The sequence below is a fragment of the Odontomachus brunneus genome, unplaced genomic scaffold (genome assembly GCF_010583005.1).
Source record: "Odontomachus brunneus isolate Ranch 3 - 2012 unplaced genomic scaffold, Obru_v1 Obru_scaffold_029, whole genome shotgun sequence".
Lineage (NCBI taxonomy): Eukaryota > Metazoa > Arthropoda > Insecta > Hymenoptera > Formicidae > Odontomachus > Odontomachus brunneus.
The window spans coordinates 1,991,122-2,013,957 of NW_022639479.1; the positions used below are offsets into that span (position 1 = coordinate 1,991,122).

General features: G+C 42.7%; 1 protein-coding gene across 20 annotated transcripts in view; it reads right to left on the reverse strand.

The window, feature by feature from the left end:
• The window catches only part of LOC116843001 (dystrophin, isoforms A/C/F/G/H-like), a 557,622-nt gene that overhangs the window by 342,005 nt on the left and 192,781 nt on the right, over positions 1-22,836 (reverse strand). For all 20 annotated transcript variants that reach the window (XM_032812942.1, XM_032812944.1, XM_032812923.1 and 17 more), the window contains 3 exons: positions 14,204-14,415; positions 12,230-12,384; positions 11,098-11,287 (listed from right to left, as the gene is read on the reverse strand). In XM_032812942.1, the coding sequence (XP_032668833.1) occupies positions 11,098-11,287; positions 12,230-12,384; positions 14,204-14,415 (557 nt within the window). The remainder of the gene's footprint in view (positions 1-11,097; positions 11,288-12,229; positions 12,385-14,203; positions 14,416-22,836) is intronic.

A 22,836-nucleotide genomic window follows, 5' to 3' on the forward strand; every position in this document is an offset into this window, starting at 1 on the left:
AGAGAGAGAGAGAGAGAGAGAGAGAGAGAGAGAGAGAGAGAGAGAGAGAGAGAGAATAGTTACGTATATATGCCTCTCTACGGTCGCGCGACTCTCCCGCCGTATTCAAGAAATATTGGTAGTTCGATAGTTCAGCCGCAAATATGTACGCGGAGCATAGACAGGCAGACTTTATGCATTTACTACCACCACCGGCCCCTCCTTGCAGGTTTGTATGTTTAAGATGAACTCGTAGGATTCCCGAGATGGTGCGGAATGTTTGCCGTGGTGTGCATCGAGAATCGGAACAAATATAAATATAAGCCACTCGCATAAACATGTTTTCGATTTGCCGTTCCAATCTCGCGACGAACTCGCGTGGACAGAAAATATAACGTCAAGTGCGCGTGCTGCGACGTACGTGTCGGAATTATGTACGCACACGCGAGCATGGTGTACGACTCCGCGCGTTTCTCTTTCCGCGATAAAAATATCAAATTCGCAGTTAATAGTCGTGTTGAAGTCGCGCATTTCCAACGTACACACACATAGCGACGCGAACGTTTCTTCCGTCGCGCATTTATTCGAACGCGCAATTGTTTTCCCGATATCTCGTTAGCTTTGTTACTGGGACTGCGAGCGGCATTCTGATGATGTTCATCTCCGATTTACTCGCCGCAAGAGCAACGAACGCACAAAAGCGACGACGAAAGGAGGCTTTACTGCGATCCGTGGGGAAAAAGGTCCCGCTAATCCGCCGCTCGATTACCATATCTATCGTCGTATGTAAATGAGCGACTAAATAAGAGTCCTGCGTGCCCGTAGCGAACCGATTGTTTCGCCCGGCTCGATTTAATATCCGTCTTTATATACTCCCCCGGGAAGTCCCTCCCTGCGGAATGTCCCGCGGCCGCGAAATAAATTGCCCGCTACGGACGCGAAAAACTTCGAAATTGTGTCAACGAGACGCAAAGAGTTTAGCGAGGGCAAAATGGACAGGCCGGCCGGAGTTAATTAGTTTCGAGTGCCAGATGTTGCGAGCGACATAGCATGACGGCCGCGTGAAAACACGATACACGTCGGGAAAAAAGATCTCGACGTGACGCAACGCGTCGTAATGAGCGACGAGTCGACGACAACGACAACGGTTTTACACGATCGCGTACATCAGAATGGCACGTTAAACATTATTAGCGCGACGTCGCGACGTCGCGATTCAATTCTCGTGCATCTGAAGAACGATATTTCTCACAATATCGACTCGCCTTGCTCGTACTTGAATGTACGTGAGACCATCCCGATGAGATCAGTTTTGTATGAAATCAGAGAACACGTGTTAACAGAGTATAACATTAAGAATCTAATACTAAGATCGCATCAGAAAATCATCTTAATATACCGATATTACCGATAAAACGATCCTTACAACATCTTGAGATGAATTTAAGACGATTTCAAATATAGGATACTTACATGATGTAAAATACCGACTATAAGTAGTGCACTGAGAGAAAAAAATAGTTGGAATAACTATAATCTCACTATATTTTATAGTTCGTTTTGGCCTCAAACATATATTTATAGTTCATCTAAACATGAAGATATAGTAGAATGAACACAGATTTATAGTCACCATTTTATTACTCTATATATATGGTAAAGCACCTTTTGGGAATATAGTTACATGTAACATGTAGTTACCTATATTTGCCAAATATTCCAATTGTATTGACTATATAAAATAGTTAATTTCTCTTACCATTCAATATTTGCCACCTTACCATATTTTTTATTTCAAATAATTATAATTCTTGGTAAAAATTTTACACGGGTCAGTTATACTATACTTATATTGTAAATATTACAAATATTATGGTAACATTTACTATAAAAATTATATTCCTAACTATAATATTTTTACTATGCCATTATAGTTCCAAATATCATACATTTTCCTCTCAATGTGCTTTGGTGCGAACTAAAATAAACTGAAATATTGTGGAAAGATAATAATGTCTGATAGTTTCTAACGCACACGACCGGTTTTTCCTAATCTACTATATACATAACGAACTTTTTACGACAATCCAACTCTTTATCCTAATTATTACTGATTAACATCCAATTATTACTATTATCGCCCATCGCCCATCTCAGTCAATTGTACATTTTTTAATTCGATTGAAATATTTTTTTATTAATTATTAGAGACTTTATGCGGTTTCTTGAAAAGTGGTAGGACGTTTTTTACTTAAACTAGTGTATTATCTGCACACGTGTATTATAATACGATGACACGATGTCTTGTGTCAGACAGATCGTGTATACAGATACTTATATCGGATGTGACTAAAACAGGTCGATAATATCTTTCTTCAATCACCCCTCTGAGCTCTTTAACGAAAATTTACCGAGGGTTGGCGATCTTTAATAGTATCTTGTCGGAGGTGAAACTAACGTGTGTCTGACACACACAACACATACACAGTATCGTAAAAACAGCGCTACTCGATAGAATGAAGATAAAAGCTGGGAAATAACACGGAAGTACCTTCGAGTGTAACCGTATCGCCAAGCAAACAACGTAATCTGCGATGTTTAGCGGTAACGAATATATGGCGTAAACTATCGAATGACGGGATATTAATGCTCCAGCCATTTCGCGATGGGCATGATGAATCGCATGACGGATTCCAATCGGTTATTATATGGCTTGTCAAATAATCGTTGTTTTCATATTGCTGATAATTGCAGTCCATAAATTATGCCCGCGTCATTTATCGCATACACACACACAGATACGACGCGCGCGTCTATTGAACGGCGCTGTGTTCGTTCGTTTTCGAACTAGACACAACAATCGCGAACCGACCCGACAGGTACAACACGTGTAGAATTACATCAGAGGTCCTCGTGTGCCGTCTTACAATGCACCTACGTCATCCATCATACGAGCTGCTCGGAACTTTACCGAATAACGTCGTTCTAGATACCCCGGCCAAGCAATTAGAAAATCGATAAGAAAAGACTGTTAAGTGTACTACGTTACTGGTGGTGTGCATTAAACGGTCGAGAAATTCGGTCAACGAGTCCGGAGATGCCTTATTCATCAAATCATGAATCGACCATTTCGTCATTAGACTATATTATCTCGCAGCGAGTACGATAATCGATACGAGAGAGAACGCTCTGTACGCTCAGTTTCGCGAAAGTGACTGTATACCGTTTGGTAACGGACCGATATTGCCAAGATTCGGTGTCGTGTGTATCTCTGACGTCATATTATCTGCCTATCCCTTTGATTACCACCGTATTTCGAATTTCTGATTAATAAATCCGAGGATCCTCTAATTCTACTGTTACTTAAGTGAGACGATGGTAATAACAAGTGTAAGCGACGCTAGCTCGCCTCGTCGCGACGAATACCGCATTGAGAAAAAAAGTATTTGGTGTTTGTCGTTATAATCACACAGTAAAAGAATTATAATCAGTAAAACTATTTTTGTAAAGTAAATATTACTGTAGTATCAGTGATAATAACTTTACATATGTACATTAGTACTGCTACTTTTTATTACTTTTTATTAGAACAAGAAGATATATCTTTTTAATGGAACAACACGAAGATATACGTTGAGAAAAATATTTAAACATTTACTATAATTTATTAAAAATATTTAAAAGATATAAAATTGATTTCTAAAAGACAAAGTTTATTTCTGTAAAATAAATATTTTTTATTCCACACATAAATTTCCAAGAAGTTTTCTCATTGCAGTTGGCGCCGAAAGTAGCCGAAATTATTTGTGGTGAAATTAACTATTACTTCTATCGTCCATTACGTGGACGCCTATCGCTGTACATATTTAAAAACGGGGAGATTATTCTCTAATAAGGTACTTATCAAACATTCAGACAATCAAATATTACTATTTCCGACACTTCCAATACTCATTTCCGTGCGAGACCCATTTTCGACAGATTAAAAATGTATAAAACGCGGAGTGATATCGGTCGATGTATTGACGGCAGTTGCTCGACGCAAAATGATCGAGAACGACCGCACAATTGATCACGTACGCCGAAAATGCGCAGCGACGACGTGAACGATGTCACGCTGTTACAACGACGCCCTCTGCGTAATCTCCTTTCTCTCTCTTGCTAACAGACAACCGCCCGAGATCAGCGTCACATAAATTTCTGGCGTCATTCTATTTTTCTCTTTCTCTCTGGTTGCGTTTCTAATTATCGATTAATAAATCCAACGATCACTCGATTCTATTGCTACTTGATTGGTGCTAACAAGTACAAGAGACGCCGACTCGACACGTCGCGGCAACCACCGAATATGTCGAGAAATCTTAGAGCATATATATATGGAGGAGGAATTGCGTATGCCTCCTGTAGGCCAAAAGTGTGTCCAAAATATATGCGAGAAAGAAAGGTATACATTCCTATTCATCCTCTGTGCATATGCGCCAATATGCGTCAGTTATTGCTACAAAATTATTGGTTTCAATATTTTTTTACTTGAATTTTATCAACTTTACCGAAAAATAACGAAAGATAAAAATTGTTTATTTTCTTCTCATAGAGCTCGGAGAATTTTTTCAGAATTTTGTATTAACTTTTTAGTACTGCATTTTCTTGCATTTTTTTTGAAGTACTATAAAGTTAATACAAAATTCTGAAAAAATTCTCAGAGCTCTATGAGAAGAAAATAAATAACTTTTATCTCCTGTCAACTTTATAACCTAACCTAACCTGTCAACTTCAATGCATGCGCATAGAGGACGAATAGGAACGTATAGCTTTCTCTCTCGCACACATTTTGGACACACTTTCGTGCCAGCATTCCTCCTATATATATATATGCTCTAAGCGAGAAACGAAAAGATTACTTACTAATAACGTCTTCACGATACTTCCCGACGATCGCACATCGTCATTGTCGACACTCCCGACACTTATTTCCGCGCGAGACTCATTCTCGACGGGCAAAAGACGCGAAAAACGCGGAGCGATGTCGATCGATGTGTTCATGGCGGCCGCTGGATGCGAAAAGATCGAAGACGGCAACGCAATGCATGACGGACGCCGAAAATTGGCGCCACAACGTCAAGTCGTCGCGCTCCGATAACGGCGCTATCTGTAGGCCTGCGGCTGCTTACCGCAGCTACCGCGGACGCTTACCGTTCGATAAATCCACTTAGTCGATAGATCGATTATCGACAAACTTCTATCAGTCAAATTCGTTTCCAATTACGCGCTTCTCATCGCATAATCCGTTTTCCGTCCTTTGGATCTTTTGCTCGTTGAAAGGAAATAAGTATCGGAAATGAATAATATATTGAAAAGAAACAGTGAGAATTTGATTTGCGGAATATAAAGTTTATTTTACAGAAATAGATTTTATTTCTCAGAAACTTTATATCCTATAAATAAATTTTTAAATATTTTTCTCTCAGTGTACAATAAGACAAATATGCTTTAATTTATTTGAGAGATGTAAAGTTTATTTCTGTGAAATAATATTTATTCCTGTGAAATAAATGTTTGTATTTATAAAATAATCTTTGAATCCATAGAAAAATTTTGAAGTGTATTTTTCTCGATGTACGGTTGCGTCGTTATAGGATCGCGCCAATTTTCAGCGTTCGTCATGCATTGCGCGGTTATTTTCGCTCTCCTTGCGTTCGAACAGTCGCTATTATTAACATCGATCGACGTTACTTGTCGACGTTACATGTTTCACGCGTCTTTTACCTGTCGAAAATGAGTCTCGCGTGGAAATAAATGTCGAAAGTGTCGAAACTAGTAATATGCGATCAACTTGATGTATAGTAAGTACGTTCTTAGAGTGAACACTTTGTTTCTCGATATACAGAACCGGTGCTTGTCGCGACGTGTCGAGTGTACAGTATCTCCCTATGCACTCAATACACGCTGCGTTTCTCCACAATTTGCATTGCGAATTTTGACCACCGCAGGTGTTCCACCGATATCTTCCTCCAAAATGTACGAAGGTGAACTCCGTGTTCAGCCGCGGACCGTTTGCCCTTAAATATTACACGCGATCGATCAAAGTCTGGCTCGTCGACAGTAATCGCGCTTCTTCCTGTCAATAATAAGTACAGCCGCGGAACGAGAACGTGTAAATATAACGTAACGGACGAGAATAAACGATCGCGATCGCGTCACACATCGGTTGGTCTTGTAACGACACGCGCGTAGGTAAGTAAAAAACTGCTATGAGCATAATTGTCCGAAGATACTCTAATTGCCGGCGACTCGATCTCTGCGAACGTGCGTGCGTATGTGTATGCGTGTATTGGTTAACTTTAAACCGTGAATGTTCCATCAATCGCAATTTTACAAACAATTCTGCCGAATATCGCGCACAGATAGCGCGTAATTATCCGATCTCATTACTGTGCCCGGTTAACGCTCGGTAATCATTATCAACCCGCGCTATTCCACAGTGATCGTCCGCTATCGTAATTAAGATGAGTTTCACGTTATCGCGTGAGTTATTTTTGTCCACGGACGATCTACTAACGGTTTCCGGCTCAAAATTTCACTTTTACATTATCCTGCTAATTTGGTTAAATTTAGAGACTTAGCGAAGAATGTCAAGATATAAAACTACAGCACATACAGGACATGTTGTGAAGACTTTTAGGAAATACACACTAACAATAATTATTTAGCATTTGATCCTATATGTGTGTCTCACTATTCTACTTGCACTTAACGTTTATTCTTGATTTTAATAAGAAATATCTTTCATTGGCATCGAGAATAGGATTTAAATATTTAATGAAGTGAAAAGGGAAGAATTATAAGATATGTAAACATTAGTTGTGTTTTAAATTTTGCTATCCAGGAGGTCTTATTATATCCCACACATACATGGTAGACTTGGATCAATATTTATAATCATAAATTATTTACGATCTTTGGTTGAGCGCTGAATTAGTTATGTCTTCGTACTCATATATTCTGGATCGATATTTCTTGTAGGACAAAGTGATAAGTAAGCTTAACGGGTATGATCATGTATTCATAAAGTTACAGTTATTTATGAAGTGACTATAAGAGCGCCAGTTTAATAGTAATCTAAATTTCAAGCCGTGTATTTCCATACTTCGAGTGAGTTCGTCACACGTCCGTTAATACCAGAAATTTCCCGTCTAATGAATGATTTGACACACCTGGAAATATATAACCTGCCACTGCCCGCACCTTGACGTCCCACATTCTAACTTCCGGCCGCTTCGAATACTCCATCATGACATTGGCGCCGACATTGGCATAGATACGATTAGAGAAATCTACGTTAATGAACGCGATACCGACGAGAACTCGATTAAATATTTCAAAAGTCGATGAAATATCTTAATGTCACCCATTGGGAATTATAACTACCGTATCGATGCACGTGTTGCGGTGTGTGCGCCAGTCGTCGACTCGGAACGTAATAACTCCATTACGAAAAAAGCACGCGGCCAAATGAAAGTGGCCAAATCAATGAGCGAAAGGGACTACGTTATTCCACCAACTGTCACTCGCTACGACAACAATAACACTTTCAAAGCCTATCCCGTATCTTTACCAAAGTTATCAGGATTGCGTTTTGAAACGTCCTCTTTGGGGAAAATTTTCCTGGAAAAATCTACAGTTCACATTACATTGAATTTTCAGTAAAATTTTCCTTAAATACGATTTTTCGGAATATAAACTAGAACAGTATCGATTGAAAATTTCGTTCGTAGCATTTGATGATCTTTGTTGGTTAATATAGGATTATTAGTTGACGTTTCATTTCCCGTCGACTCGTATTTCCGCGTGAGGCTATCGAGTGCCTAACCAGAGCGGAATGCAGGACGCAGGACATACACGCAAAAAGAAAAACTAGCTTCCAAAGCTAAAAAATAGCTGTGGCAGATAAGATGTTACTGAAATAGCGACAGCTAATATCGATACTAACTAAATTTATTCGCTGTTTAAACTTAAGCGCTACAGCGAAAAATATTAGTTGCTAGAAATAAATGACTGTAACAAATGATTGTAGCTGTGCGGCAAACTTTTTTAATATATGTATACGATAAGAAATTTAGGAATAACTGCCATTTTCTTAGCTACTTGAAATAATGTGCATTTTTAATGTCACCTAATATATTTGTATTTCATAGCGAATGCATTTTAGCTGTAAGCCAATTTTTAGCAGTGACAGCTAAACGATTAGCCCTTTTGACTAAGTTTGAATCAGCTACCGCGGTTTAGCTGATATTAATAAGTCATTTTTTTGCGTGTAACGGCAGTCGGCGAAAAGGCTTACATCCGTTTCCTTTCCGATCTTTTTAAGTCTCTGATTTTTATAAAAATTTTCAACGTAAATAAAAATAATTATAAAAATATCACGAGTTCAATGGAATTTGCGAGGTTAACGTAGAACCCAAATTTCGACTCGAGATTAATACTGACACTTTCACGTCAATATTAATCCTAATTAGTGCTGATTAATCAGATGATTTATCGGCTAACAATAGTTTCGCGTGAAAATTGCGTAAAGTCTGCAACAACGTGGGAGAACGTGAGCGAGCCGCGCGCGAAATTGCGTATTTCAATGAACATCGTAAGCACGCAACAATTGCGAGAAGAAGAGAGAGATTTATTCTCTATGATTCTTCACGAGCTTCACCGTCACTCTCCGCGTCCATTGCCGCGGCAAACGAAGGGGAGGATCGCTCGCGAATTAACGAGACGCGTCCAACCGCTGCGAAAATATCGGTAACGCTCCGGAAAAAAGCGTCAGCCCGCGCGTGAAAAGCAGCCGATTCAAATGCAAAATTACAAGCTAACTAAATCACGCTCGCTCAAAGGGCGCGCGCGAGCACAACGACGACGCCAGTTGCGGCGTCCGAGTTTTGGGATAGTTATGTGTTGACAGGACCAAAAAAATAACGCGCGGAAAATAATGCCGTACGGGCGCGGCGCGAGAACTTAAATCTTCGCGAGAATCAAATATAAAGCGCAGCAAAATACGTTTCTGCACGACCGGTTGATAGCCCGCCACCGCATTATATCGATACTCGATATCGATCGTCTTTTTTTTTAATGGATACGTCGATACGCCGACTAGCCTGCCACCTCCGACACGCTTTTATGGCAATCAGTCGAAGCCGTAAAACCTGTATCGAGCGACGGTGAAGAGGTCTGAATTCAACGTAGTGGACACCAAATCATCATCGCGTGTTAAAACGACATCGCGCGCAAATCGCACTTTTTATTTAATTTCGAAAACAAATTATCTTTAAGCGTGTATTGCCCACATCTCAAAAATAATGAAAACAATTTTAGGAAAATTAGAGATTAATCTGTATCACGTGTAAAAGTGATCACGAAAAATTTAACGATGACTCAGAGTTTGGATAAAAAATTATTCCACTTTGAAGCGCAATCTCAGCAAATATGATAATGTCAAATAACGTTTTAATGACACACTGATGACGTCTCTATGTCAATAATACATCATTAATACATCATTTGATGGCATTCTGCTACTTGAGAGTATTTTTAACCATTATGGAAATATGTGATGTTGCTCTCTTTAGTAAAGGAAAAAGTAATTAAAAAATAATGACAAAATCTCAGTTTATTTTTATACATATACTTTAAATATTCGAAATGACATGCAGAGTTTTCTTGTAGTTCAGACACAAGAGAGTTCAAAAGTCAGAAATAATATGAAATAAAGTAAACTAATGAAAATGTAGTGTAATGTGACATTAAAGTAATGTAACGTTAAAATAAACTAATGAAAATGTGATGTTAAAGTATGATAAAGTAAAAATAAGTTGTTATTCAACTGTATCGTGTGTACATACATATTATATGGAAAATAAAAATATTAGTGTATATCGAATTTCCGGTTAGCAATATAATCCTTAAGCTTTAACAGATAGGTTTTTTGTCTTTCAATGAGGTCATATAAAATACACTCAGCTGATATATTTATTCGTTTCTAATTTGATGGGCCATAAAACAACTAATAAAACAATTATCTACCCACTTCTAGTTGCTTGATACTCGCGTTACTAAATTATTTCGAAGCTCTTTCTTACTTAAGGCAAAATTAGCTTGATACAATTTTATCCTGCGCAAGAGATATTCTCCATTAAAGAAATATGAACAGAATAATGAACCGTGAGTAAACAAGACAGCGGGACAGTGGAGTGTCATTTTTATACTAAAGAATGATTTAACGGATTAACTTAACATCCATTTAAAAGTAAAGGTCGATTCGCTTAATCTGCTCTGCGAAGCCTCTTTCAAAGCGCGCGCAACATGTTACGGACACACGTGACTTCCTAGATGCGACTCAGACGATTATACGATTAAACGCAACAAGTAAATGGAAGCGTTGAGGAAGTTTGCATCTAAGGAGAAAGTGGCGATTTGCAATTCTGTGATCTTGATAAATTGGGAGATCTTGCACACGAGAAAGAGAGAGGAAGAGCTGTCAAATTCGTACGTTTAGATATTCAACATAAAATTCTCGAAAATCATAATCAATCATTGTTCAACTACGAGAGATAATATAATAATGAATATCAGCGGCCACTTCATCGTTCCAATTTGAAAGAAACACGACATTTCGATGCATTGAGTTAATCAAAAAGTGCGGTTTGATTTTTAACGCTTTCTCTGGCGTTAAATCGACCACGAGAAAGATATACAAACACTGAATTAGAACGTTGGCAGAGAACAATAGAAAACAATAGAGAATAGCGGGGCGATTAATTGGTGAATGAAAAATTCCTTTTCCCATTGAATACGATAAACTGAAAAATCGCAGGCTTTTTCACCGAAACTTTCCCCACTTTTTTATATTATCCCAACTCAAAACTGAAGCTTATCAGTATCTTCCAAGCTATCTCATCACGGAAAATAGAATAAAATAGAGTAAAAGAGATTTCGCGAGAGACAACGTTGAAGCCGTAAGGGCTGACGTTGCCTCAACGCACAATTCGCGGTCGCGTCGCATCATACCGTGACGATTACGTTACCGTACCGGGATTCGTCGCGAGATTCCCGTGAACGTGACAATCTTACCTTAAGCTGATGTTGCGGTCGTCTGAGCGCGCCCTGATCCCGTCGTCCGCCCAGTCGATCGGCTTCCGCCTCCAATCCCTCCATCGAAGACTCCGCTTCGCTCAGCCAGGCCAGGAACTTGTCCAGAGACCGGTCGAAGTTGTGGAGCGAGTTCATCGCGGAGTGTAGCAGTTTCCCTCGATTGATGATGCTGGAAACGGATCGGTCGATACAGTATTACTCCGTGATCTACAGTCTGATTCCGCGGCGAAGTTTCCTCAACTTGAGAAACGCCACAGACGCGTAATGGTGTGGTCCTGAACCACACCAGCGCGGCGAAGTGCGTGTACAAGCCACCCCCGTTCCACGAGGAAATCGCGCTCTCGTGTCGTCTGAGAATTCTTTATCGGCAAACTCGGAATTCGCGACGGCGAGAATTATTTATCGATCACTTTTCGTCGCTCCTTGCAGTTTCGCAACTTCTGCCGCCGCACATCTCGGTAATGAAGCCGCGAAGAATTAAATGCGATGAACCAACTATTCAATAAAATGATAAATAATTCAGGGGAAGCGAAACTTTGAGAATAAATTACATGACTTTTTTAATAACGCAGCATTTCCACATTAAGTTAAGCGTCGCGGATTCAAGCCGATTCGATCGACTCGTTTGACTACGAATTCGTTCAACATAGAAAATTGCATCGCGAAGAATCGTTGCATGGTATTCTCGCGGGAAGGGAAGAAATTGCTCGCGCAGTGTAAGAATCTACTCAGCAGAACCTGATCGAAAATCAAATTTTGTGTATGAACGCTGGATGATCTATACATAATATTATATATTGATGTATCTTTATCTGATATGAGAATGTCATGCAAGGAAAAATATTCATGTAGCAAAAATGTAGATGTTATAAAAAGGCTTTTGGTCTTTTCTCATCTATCATTCATATTATGTTTCCGTAAAATTCTGAGAGTAGAAAAATTACGGATATACCTAACGATATCATAGGCATTTCTATCAGAATCGGATAATATATCACTAATAAACTAAATTAGTTTATTTTAATTGAAATATGCTGTAAGCTTTAATTTAAAACGTTTGACCAGGGATATCCTCAAGTCTTACACTATACGTCGGCTCGTGCGGGCCTACCTCGTGTTCAAGTTGTTGTATCTCTGGTTGATCGTCTCCGTCATTTTCTTCACGCGTGTAGTGTCGTCTTGTTGATAAACCGCTATCAGCTTCTGAGTGAGCTGATTAAAAAGTTCGATGTGATGCTTGTACTGGTGCAGCTCGGCGTGGAACGACTGCGACGAGAGAAAAGAGAACGAGTTGAAATCGAGAGGAGGAGGGCGCGGGCCCGGCGGGCGAAAAAAGGAAACTTATCTAACTCCGGGCTTCGTATCGAGTTAGAAGAAGCCGTGCTTCCTTTCGCACTCAGGTCTCGATAAGTCGGCGAAGTTAAATCTTCACGGGGGGAAGGAGGTGGGGGAGGAAGGGAGAAGAGAGAGCAGCTTCGACTAAAGTTTCACGCCGATGTACCGTGCGGCGCAACTTCGTCCTTCGGCTATCTGTCGACGCTGATTGGTCCCGATCAAACTTGCAAAGCGTCGGGGATAAAACTCCCATATAAATAATTGCGTTTTTCGCGGACAAGCGCCAAGACGACTCCGAATGAACGCTCATGAAAGTGGAATTAAATAAGATGCTAGAACCGAACGCGTTACCCACCCTCCCTCCGTGCCTCGGCTTTTGAAGGCGACGTTACGTCGAACTGCGCTTTCATCTCAAAACCCATTCACAGAAGACACACTAAGTTCGAAAGAAGAAGCGCTGCAAATGCGTTCCACTCAAAGGCGACGTGAAGGCCGCGGAAATAAATTATTCCATGAATATCTCATTTGGCTCTTTTGAATCTAAACAGAGCTCCTCGTGCGTGATGTGCTTCGGCTGAGATCTCGCTGATTGAGATGTTGGGAAGCTTCATCTCTCTCCCCCACCGGCAACCTTCTTCCCCTCATCTATATTTTTTCCTTTCTTTTTTTTCTATTTTTTTTCGAAGCGCGTTATACCGCGTTATAGCGCCGTATGCAAAGTGGGAGAAGATTGCTGGAAAGGACTTATTACCAGGCAGATGGATTTCAAAGTGCTCGCTCTCTTGAATTTTGCTTACAAATGGTAAAAGTTCGCGGTTTCGGAAAATATTTGCACCTGCTAACTTCGGATACACATGCGGTGTGAATGCGCGCGTGTGTGTGCTGCTTGGGCGAATGTATGTCGCATAATAGTACCGAGATTTTGCGCTTTCGAGACGTCCCCGCGCGGCTTGCGATAAATATTATAAAATGGTTACACGTTACAACGAAACTCTTCCTCTACACACAATGTAAAGAAGGAAGGTAATTTTTCTAATGCGGAAAGTTCTGTGTACACTGACCATCTATATTCGAAGAGGACGGTAATTCACGGGCTCTCTCCTGGTTGTCGCGCGACGAAGTAGTATCGGATAACGGACTACCCTAGTTCAATAGCGACGCGTTTGCCGGTATACAAGGTGAAAAACGCGCTGTCGAAACATCCCGCCGTAAAAATAACGTAAAATGAGCCGCGACGTAGAAGGTAACAATAAACAACGAAATGTATCACGTAACAAGAAAGAGACGGAGAGCTCTCGATAACCAAACCAGACGTTCCATTTAGACCGCACAGGCGAGAGATCGTTACTTCTATCGGTATCTTTCGAGAGATCTCCCGAAATCTCAAAAGAATTCACCTCGCGACACTTTATTGACACGACACAGAGAAATCTGTCCTATCGATTTCGCACTTCGATGAATTCACCGCGATATTATTCAACGACTCACATTTATCAATAGCGGATTTGTCGCTATTAAGGACTCCCGAGAATCGAGCGTCATTGCGATGTTCGCGACACCGAGTCAAGACAGGCCATATGGAAATATTACAGTATCTTCGCAACGCTTCTCCGCGCCTTTTGCCTCACTGTCCACAACTAAAGACACTTCTCAAGCGTACGCGCGGACTTTTTAAAAACTCACCAACTCGAAGGGCTAACGCGGTTACGCGCACTAGAAAGAAACACGGAAAGAGAGTTTCGCCACGTACCTTTTGTTCCCTGAGCTGCGCCTCGAGTACGTCGGCGGTGTGTCCAACAGCTCGCATTCTCTCGAGGCGAGTTTCCATTCGCGCCAGCCAGACCTCCACCTCGTTTCTCTTGGCCTCGTATCGCTGGCTGTCCCCCAGCATCGCGTCCAGCTGCGTCTTCCTTTGCATGACTTTTGAATTTGTCTCGTCCCAGTGCTCCCTCAGCTTGGTAACTGCAACATCAACCGGACGAACGGCACGTTGAGAGGCGCGTTATTGCACTTTATAAGTATCGTTGTATAGAAGTCTCACGAGAGAAGAAAACGTCAACTACCGCCAGCACCTTCGCGATATTCCGTTAGTTCGCGCGAGCGATTTTATTTCTTCGCTCACGAACTGACTCTTTAAACTATTCTCTTTCTTTCTTTCTTCCACTTTCTACGAAGGTATCTTTTCTGGGGCAAAAGTCTTCGTTTATGAAAAATGAGCTAGCGTAGCGGGGAGTGAGATTGTAATTTTCTAAGTACAATATTTTCGATAGTAGACGAGAGGAGCTGCTTTGATTCGCAAAAGCATGTTTGCATTTTTAATAATGAAAGCATTGAGTAATCGGGACGCATTCAATTGTTAAGCATAGCGGAAGGCTTCAAAATCGTCAAATTTGTGCGGCGTACGGACGATCAAACTCGTTGCAACCAACTCAAAATCTACCCAATCTATCCAAGTATTATTCAACACGAAATCGCGCTAGACGAAGACCAACAGATGCGTCTCGACGAGTCAGGAAGGATACTGAAAGAACAATAAGCGAAACAAAATTAAAAGATACATAGTTTGAATCAATTAATGATCAAATGATCGTGTATGTGTGTGCGATACTGCTTTCGCGCTTAACATGTCGCAAGGTGTCAACACTTCACTCAAAATCTTTATAAAGTATTAAGTGAAAAAAATGTATCACACACGGAACAATGTGCTCAAAATTCTACTTTAGTATCCCGCTTCAGCGATCATCACATCTCCTATTATGTCCCAATTCTTCCGCATTTTCTCGGACATTAAAAACCAAATACCTCACGTCGGAATTCGCGCCGTATGCGAGGTATCAGCTGGAAACAATCCAAACTGTAATGGCAAGTTAGGGAGCACAGCAGGCACAAAACACTGGCAGTGGTTCAACATCCGCAGCAACAAAATTCGCACGCGTGAACATCATGTCCGCGTACCTTTTAGAATGCACCTTATATGCGCGATGCTTCGAGACCGCGTGTCGTCAAACAGTGCGGCAACTAAAATAGAAACAGTCCTGATAGAAAAACACATTCCATCACGAGAAAACGGTAGTGCCGGTAAACTGTTAACCCGCTCGTGTCATTTTTCGAGCGCGCGTACCATATCGAGCGCAATCTTTATTTTGGAAAAAACATAGACACACAATAAAAACTACTGGTGAAAGAAACAAAACGATAGGAACGGCTGAAATCAAAAATTGATTTTACTCCAATGAAAGCGTTGCCTTTGAACGACGTATCTATTCAATTACGCGTTTGTACGTTTCGAGTATGCTTTGATAGAGAGAGAGAGACAGAGAGAGACAGAGAGAGAGAGAGAGAGAGAGAAAGAGAGAGAGAGAGAGAGAACAGCACCAAATATCAAATGACGCGCTGCTGCATTGCGTAAAGAATTTTTATAAAAGTATCCTCTTGACATTATAAAATTATTTGTTGCTGTGCGCGCGTATACACGAGCGCTGACAAATAATTTCAACGCAATATGCGGAAAATATCGTATCAAAAATATCGCGCACAAAACACTCGTAGCGAGTACAAATGTCAAAGTAAAATGTCACATTATTCGTTACCCCAAAATCCTAGATTTTATCACATCGCAACTACTAAATTCTTTCCACATACACACACATACATACACACACACACACACACACACTCTCTCTCTCTCTCTCTCTCTCTCTCTCTCTCTCTCTCTCTCTCTCTCTCTCTCTACTTTCCGCAATTTCTCGACGATAATTAATTTAGCGTCAGGGAGCGACAGAATTTGTAACTATATTGTTAATTTATAATGCATTAATCGGATGTTCGGGTAGCGGCAACGTGCGCATGTTGTCGCTCGTTAAAGCCCGTAATCCCGCATTTCAGCGTATACACCTGAAACAGACTACGGTCAGCCAAGGAGAAAATAAACGTTGCACCCCGCGTCCTGATATATAATCCGAGAACTCACACATGGTCGTATCACGCAGCGAATTTCAGCGGGATATAAGGGGCACACGCACGCGTGCACTCCCGTACACCGGGGTTGCATTTAAGTGGCTTGAACTGTCACCCTCTGCTTCGAAAGCTATACTCGGCGATACATCTGCCCTGTGTCTATCCAATATTAATGCAAGATACGCGAGAGGCTCACCAACGTTATCGCGTTATACCACGCGCTCGTTCGCGATTTAAATAATACAATTTCCTCCATTACGCGCAGAGGATTCGCCCTCTGTCCATGGTGTGTCGGACAGTTTAGGAACTGCATTATGTTCGCCTCGTTCGTCCTGCACGGGCGACGTGTCGTTCATTTGTGTCGCGACGAATGATTTTTGGCGCGTCAGAATGGGAGTCTCTCGGTGAGAACCAAGCGTCTGAGATTCGTTAATCCGCAGAGACTCGAGTATTATCGCGGAGCTTAAGTTGTTAGTCAGTATCGGGGAGAAACACGAATAGTCGTATCGTAGAGAGCCAGGAGTGAAATGGCTTAAACCGCGGCTCCACTTTCAATAGCAAATACGGCAAAGCACGAGAGAGTGCATCGTCTGCCGGGGTCTTCCAACAAGCCGAGCGAATTCGCAGACTGCAGCCTTATTTCGAGACTCCCCACCGACGTCCAAGTCCCAAGTAGAACGTGAATAAAGCCCGAACTCTGTATTTACATAATTCGTTAGTTGCTCGCATACCATTAAAGTGGATCAGAAATCAGAATCGGCGAGTACGTACCGCAAAGCGATTAAAGCGATGTCGTGTGTGCCATAATGGAGAGGAAACGAACACACGGATGTAAACACGCGGAAAATGTTCTTAATGAAAAGAAAAGGAGGCGAACGCGCGAGAGGGGGGAGGGTGGGAAGAAAGAAGCAAGAGGAAACAGAAACAGAAACGGCACTCCACCGAGAAACGATAAACCGTGGCGGATTATGGTAAATCCGGTGCGCGAACAATTTGCATCGCAAAGGATTCGTCGTCTTACATATTCATATATGTATATGTTGCTTACTGTATTAATAGTTTCCTACTATTCCCCCAAGTTCTAACCGCCCTGTTTAGCACACGTCATCCATTATTCAAATACATTAAATGATGCGCGACATATCCGTAAACTAACCGCCACGAGCGAGCGAGCGCGACGACGACGACGGCGACAGCGAGGATCATCCATTCATGAGCGAGCGTGACCGCGAGATTCGCGAGGGAGAATAAAGAGTTCCGCGGCGGTAAATCTCGAATGTGCGCACACGTATGCCGACTTTGCGAAAGGCTTCGGCAGCCCCCTGTTTCTCCTGAAAAACGTCGCGCGACAAACGGGGGCATCGTCGTCTGCGTTCTTTCAACGACCTTCGAGGGCTTATTACGAGAGCAATTCGATCCTCATCGGCCTATGCACTTGGACCCTTCCTCCTAAGAGGGCGCCCTTCAAGTACACACACCTTTCTGCATGATGCGCGGCGTAGGCATGGAAATCACTCGAGGTGGATTTAAAGGCGACACTTCCGTCCCGATAATCCCGTCTAATTCCACTCTAACGACGATCCAATGCGAATGCGTCGATGTAGTTTTAATTAGTTCTCGACAATGTTTGCTCCTTCTCTCTCTCTCTCTCTCTCTCTCTCTCTCTCTCTCTCTCTCTCTCTCTCTCTCTGTCTGTCTGTCTGTCTGTCTCTATCTCTCCAATTGCGCCAAAGCTCTGATGCAGAATCAATAGAGAGCGGGTGAAGAAATGATTGAACTATTTTTCGCGATAAATTATTAACACGTTGACACTAACGTTGCGCTGCGCCGAATATTGTATTATGTATACTGTTCGTATACATAAGGCGTAAAACAAATGCGTTAAACAAAACATATAATATTATGGTACTGAATATGTACTGCAAGCAATCGCAATTTTATTCTATCAGCTAGGCAGCATTGAACTGCAAGAAGCATAATTTTATCCCGGCTGCTAATGTGTTAATTCGCTATTGCATTTTAACCTGCGCCGCTCTGCAACCGCATCATCGGGAATGTAGTTCTCATATCGGAACGAGAACGTTTGCATGGACTTTTAATGGGAGCTTAATGGAATTTTAATGGTAGGCCACGAAGTGCGCACGGAAACGCATCTATCTTCTGTCCTTTCCGATACATGAATCAGACATAATGGAACAACCGGCCGAACGCTGGTTGTCGTGTCCGCTAATATTGAAGGAGATTAATGCGTTCTCCCTCTCCCTTCAGCAGAGATCCTCCGGTCGTAAGGTCGCCTCGCGCGCACTCGAGCAGTCGCATTCGCACGGAAGTACACGTCGAGCGAGTGTCGTATCGAATATAAGAGAGAGGATCTTCCGTCGCCGTCCACCGAGAAAGGGAGAGGATTTCTCCAACGGTCGACGAGTCTCGCGACTAATCAGCAATAGCGTCAATTATCGCGCTGGAATATCAGATAACTCCTCGCCGAGGTGTCGATAAATTTCACCTTGACTCAGTTTCCGCGCACACGGGACAATAAATCACGACGTATCTCGGAATAAACGTAACGCGAGACCGGCGCGTCGTCTGTCGCGCAGATAGGTCCGCGAGAGAGCGGACCTATCGGAAGAATAATATATGCAACGCCGTGGCACCTGCAGTGCTGTAAGTTATCGGCGCACCTGAGGTCGTCCGATGACCTCTGCGCCGCACGGTACTCTGAAATGTGAAAAACGGCGCAAAGACCTCATTTCTCAAGCTCTCTTATTTTTGGAAATAACGTATGACTTTAGCTCTCAAAGAAGAATGTCCAATAGTCTCAAAAAGTCATGCATCGCAAAGCATTCAATGCATTCAAATGTTGCCGTCGAAGTAATCATCAATATGTAATTGTTCATGTTGCACGTTAAAAATCAATACTAATTTCTGGTATTAAATACTTATGATAACATCTGATGAATCGGAAGTGTCACAGTTTTTGCGTGATTTTTGTAATTTCAGACCACAGAGGACGCGTGCGATCGAAATTTTGCACTGGCGCATACGAGAGAGTGAATGTATATACGAGAATCGACAACTCGCGTTCACCGGGAAATGGCAAAATTGTCAAGAACGCATTATCCTATATTAACTAGCTCGTGTGGCTCGATGATAGCGTCGGGGAAGACTATGTCGCGAAATTAGCAGCTTAAAAGTTCTCTCGATCCCCTGTCTTTCTCTCTTTCTTTCTTTCTCTCAATCGGTTTGCTAATAAATGCGAAAGTTTCAAAATGCACTCCGAGCAGTGGCAAGGAGAGTGAATGAGACGCGAGCAACTTTCAGGAACCACTTTAGGATTCCCACGAGAAAATTACAATGTGCTTGGACGTTAGCCTCTAGCGAGGCAACATTTTCTGTTATTAATAGAGAATTTATATGTTGTTTCTGATAATATTTGATATTCATTCATTAGAGCCCGTCCGATTCCCGCCGGAGTCGTATCGATATTACGAAATTACTTCCTCGGCCGGAGTAGTAGAGGGGAAACTGTCTGTTAAACTTTCGACAGGCTCTCCTTTTCCTTTCTCCCTCAAGTGACTGTTTTATTACCATAACTTTCGAATGCATCACTATTAGAGCATGATGAATAGTTAAATGCGTTCGAATGGTATTTTCATGTAATAAAATGGAAACGAGACGCTGAATTATAGGCATTGAAACGCAATACGGGGTGAGTTATGCGCAATCGCTTTCTACGCGAAGCAAACGCAAACTGTGCAAGTAGAATTATTCGCCCGATGGTTTCCCATCTGTCCGCGCCGCGTCGCTCGAACCTGCCAAAACGTCCGTGACAATCGCTCGACAATTGCGTGAGAAAGTGCGACACAAATCGATTGTCGGCGAGGTGAGGTGAGGTGAGGCGAGGTGAGGCGTGACGCGACGCGACGCGACGTCTTGATGTGCACGCCGCAGACGCCGAAGATGCAAAACATCACGGACGCGAGTGGCCGTAACGCGGATAACTGCGACGGCAGATGCCGTGGCGGATAATGCTCAACTCTGCGTAAACTTCGTTAACTTGACTTCTCCAAAGATTTCTACGGAGCCTCGCAAGTGGATTACGTTCGAACGCGGCTCGACAAAGTTAGCTGAAAGTTACACGCTTTGTTCATTGTTGTTCCGCACGGTAGTTTGAAGCGCGCGGTATCTCGATCTCCAGGCAAATAAAGATAGTTGCTCAGCTAACGAAAGGTAGCGAGAGCTCCTGTCAGAGAGTTAATTTAATCTGTATCTGAATTTAATAAGCTTGACGCGCGCATATGCTGGTAGTCTCGATACATTTTCCGTCGAGTTGGATTTTGGAAATAAAAATCGCGCGCAAACAATCACACGCTCCGCAAGTGGCAAACCGGAGTATACGACTCGCCGACATTATTGCATTAATCCACATTTTGGCACTGTTATTTTCAGAAAGAGAGAAAGACGGAGAGAAAGAGGAAGTGAGCTACATAAATACGCGGGCAAGAATAGAAGTCTAAATTACACGATGTAAAACTCCTTTCAGCGAGTGGCGGTGTTCGAAACTTCGTTTACAATACGTTACGATAAAACGCCAAATAAAAGGGCCTCTCGTTTTCTCATGAAAGTTAAGAAAAAATTGCGAGCCAGTGAAAGCTCCGCGGACTTACCTTTACGCCTACCGAAGGATCAAAAAAGTCCAAAACTTTGGCCGTTAAAATTCAAACGCGCGCCGCGAGTATTTTCAGTTTACTTCTTGCCGTCGGTGAAGTTCCGACTAAACTCTCGGGAGAGATTTTGCGGTAATGATCGAGCGGGATCTTGCATACGTAATCGTGTGCTGCCGAAAACAGCGCGAAACATCTCTCCCCTACCCACCTCCAGAAAACTTCCGTGTGATGTCATAATTAAAAATGCATTAATGGGACTGTCGAAATTCTTCGTGCGTTCGCGAGAGCAAATGCGCAAGTGTTCGAAAAGTTATCCCTCATAAATAATGAAAAAATATGAATAAAGACAAAGAGGGAAACAAGCAGCTCGCTCGATAAGCGTACCTTATGGCAGGTGATATATCGGCGAAAACGCAGAATATATAAGTTATTAACTGTGATAACCGGAAACCGATACAATACAACGCTAAATAATTCATCGTTCGGTTTCAATAGTATAGCTGATAATATTAGCTTTAATCACATCGAAGCATTACAAAGCGATTATAATCAGCGCATAGTTATCTACTTCCGATCAATATAACGGCTCGCATTCAGAGACGGCAGACATAACGCAGGCGGCTTCACCCGAAACCTTCTCGGACACATTTGGACACATCTGGAACATCCGGATACATACGGAACAATCCAGACACATCCAAAACAACATCCGGACATACACGGAACAACATTCGGACACATCCGGCAACATCCGGAACAACATGTGGACATATCCGGACACATCCATCATAATTTACCTGGCTGCGAGAAGGCCGATTTGAAAGTTTCGCGAGCCACATCTTCGCTCTAACATAACATGACAATAGACGAAGATATCGCGCGCACACGGTCACGTTAACCGCGCGCTGCTTCAGGCGCGTCGTCGAAGTATGCGGGAAGTTTTGCGAGCGGCGATAAGGATAACGAAGATGCAAAAAGCCCGAGCGAAGAATAATATGGCCAGAAAAGGCGCCGTGAAGGGTTAGAAGAAGGCAAGGAAAAGGCGACGCAGAGGGAGGCGACAGCAGGACTAGGGAAGTGCGCGAGACGCCGGTGGCGGGAAACTTTATACGACTGGAATGGAATTTCCGATAAACTACGGACTCGTCAGCTCGAAGTCGCCGCCACCGACGCCGTCGTCGTCGTCATAGTTCTCGGTCGCGCATGAACCAACCAACCAACCACACTTCCATTTACTCGCGCTGTAGACACAGTTTCTTTCTTTCCCTTGCAGTCTCGCGACTCGCGCACCCGCTGTACGACCAAGAGGGCAAATCGAGAAATTGGAGGAGAAACGAGGAAACGGGGGGAGAGGCCAGGGGGAGCGGAAGGCGCGGAAAATCGCAGTCCCTGAATGAGAAATTGCGAGACACACACAGGGGGCGCGGATACGTGAGACGAGTGCAAAGCGGTCGAGCGTTGCCGGTCTCCGCGTGAGATTTCGCGAGCGAAAACCGCTTTAAAGAGTCCGCTCGCCGGTATTCCGGCGCACTTTACCTTGCACCCTGCCCTCTCCCCCTCCCCCTCTCCTCCTTCCTACCCGGGGGAGCGGCGCGCGAACAACGTCTTTATTGTGCGCAGGGAAAATCGACCGACGACGCGATACGCGCGCCAGCCAGTTTCTTATCCTCGCGCAGAAAAAGAAGAAATTCGCGAGCTGGTAAAGGAACGTCCTTTGCGCGAACGAAAGTCTTTCCTCCTTCCCTCTCTCCCTTCTCTC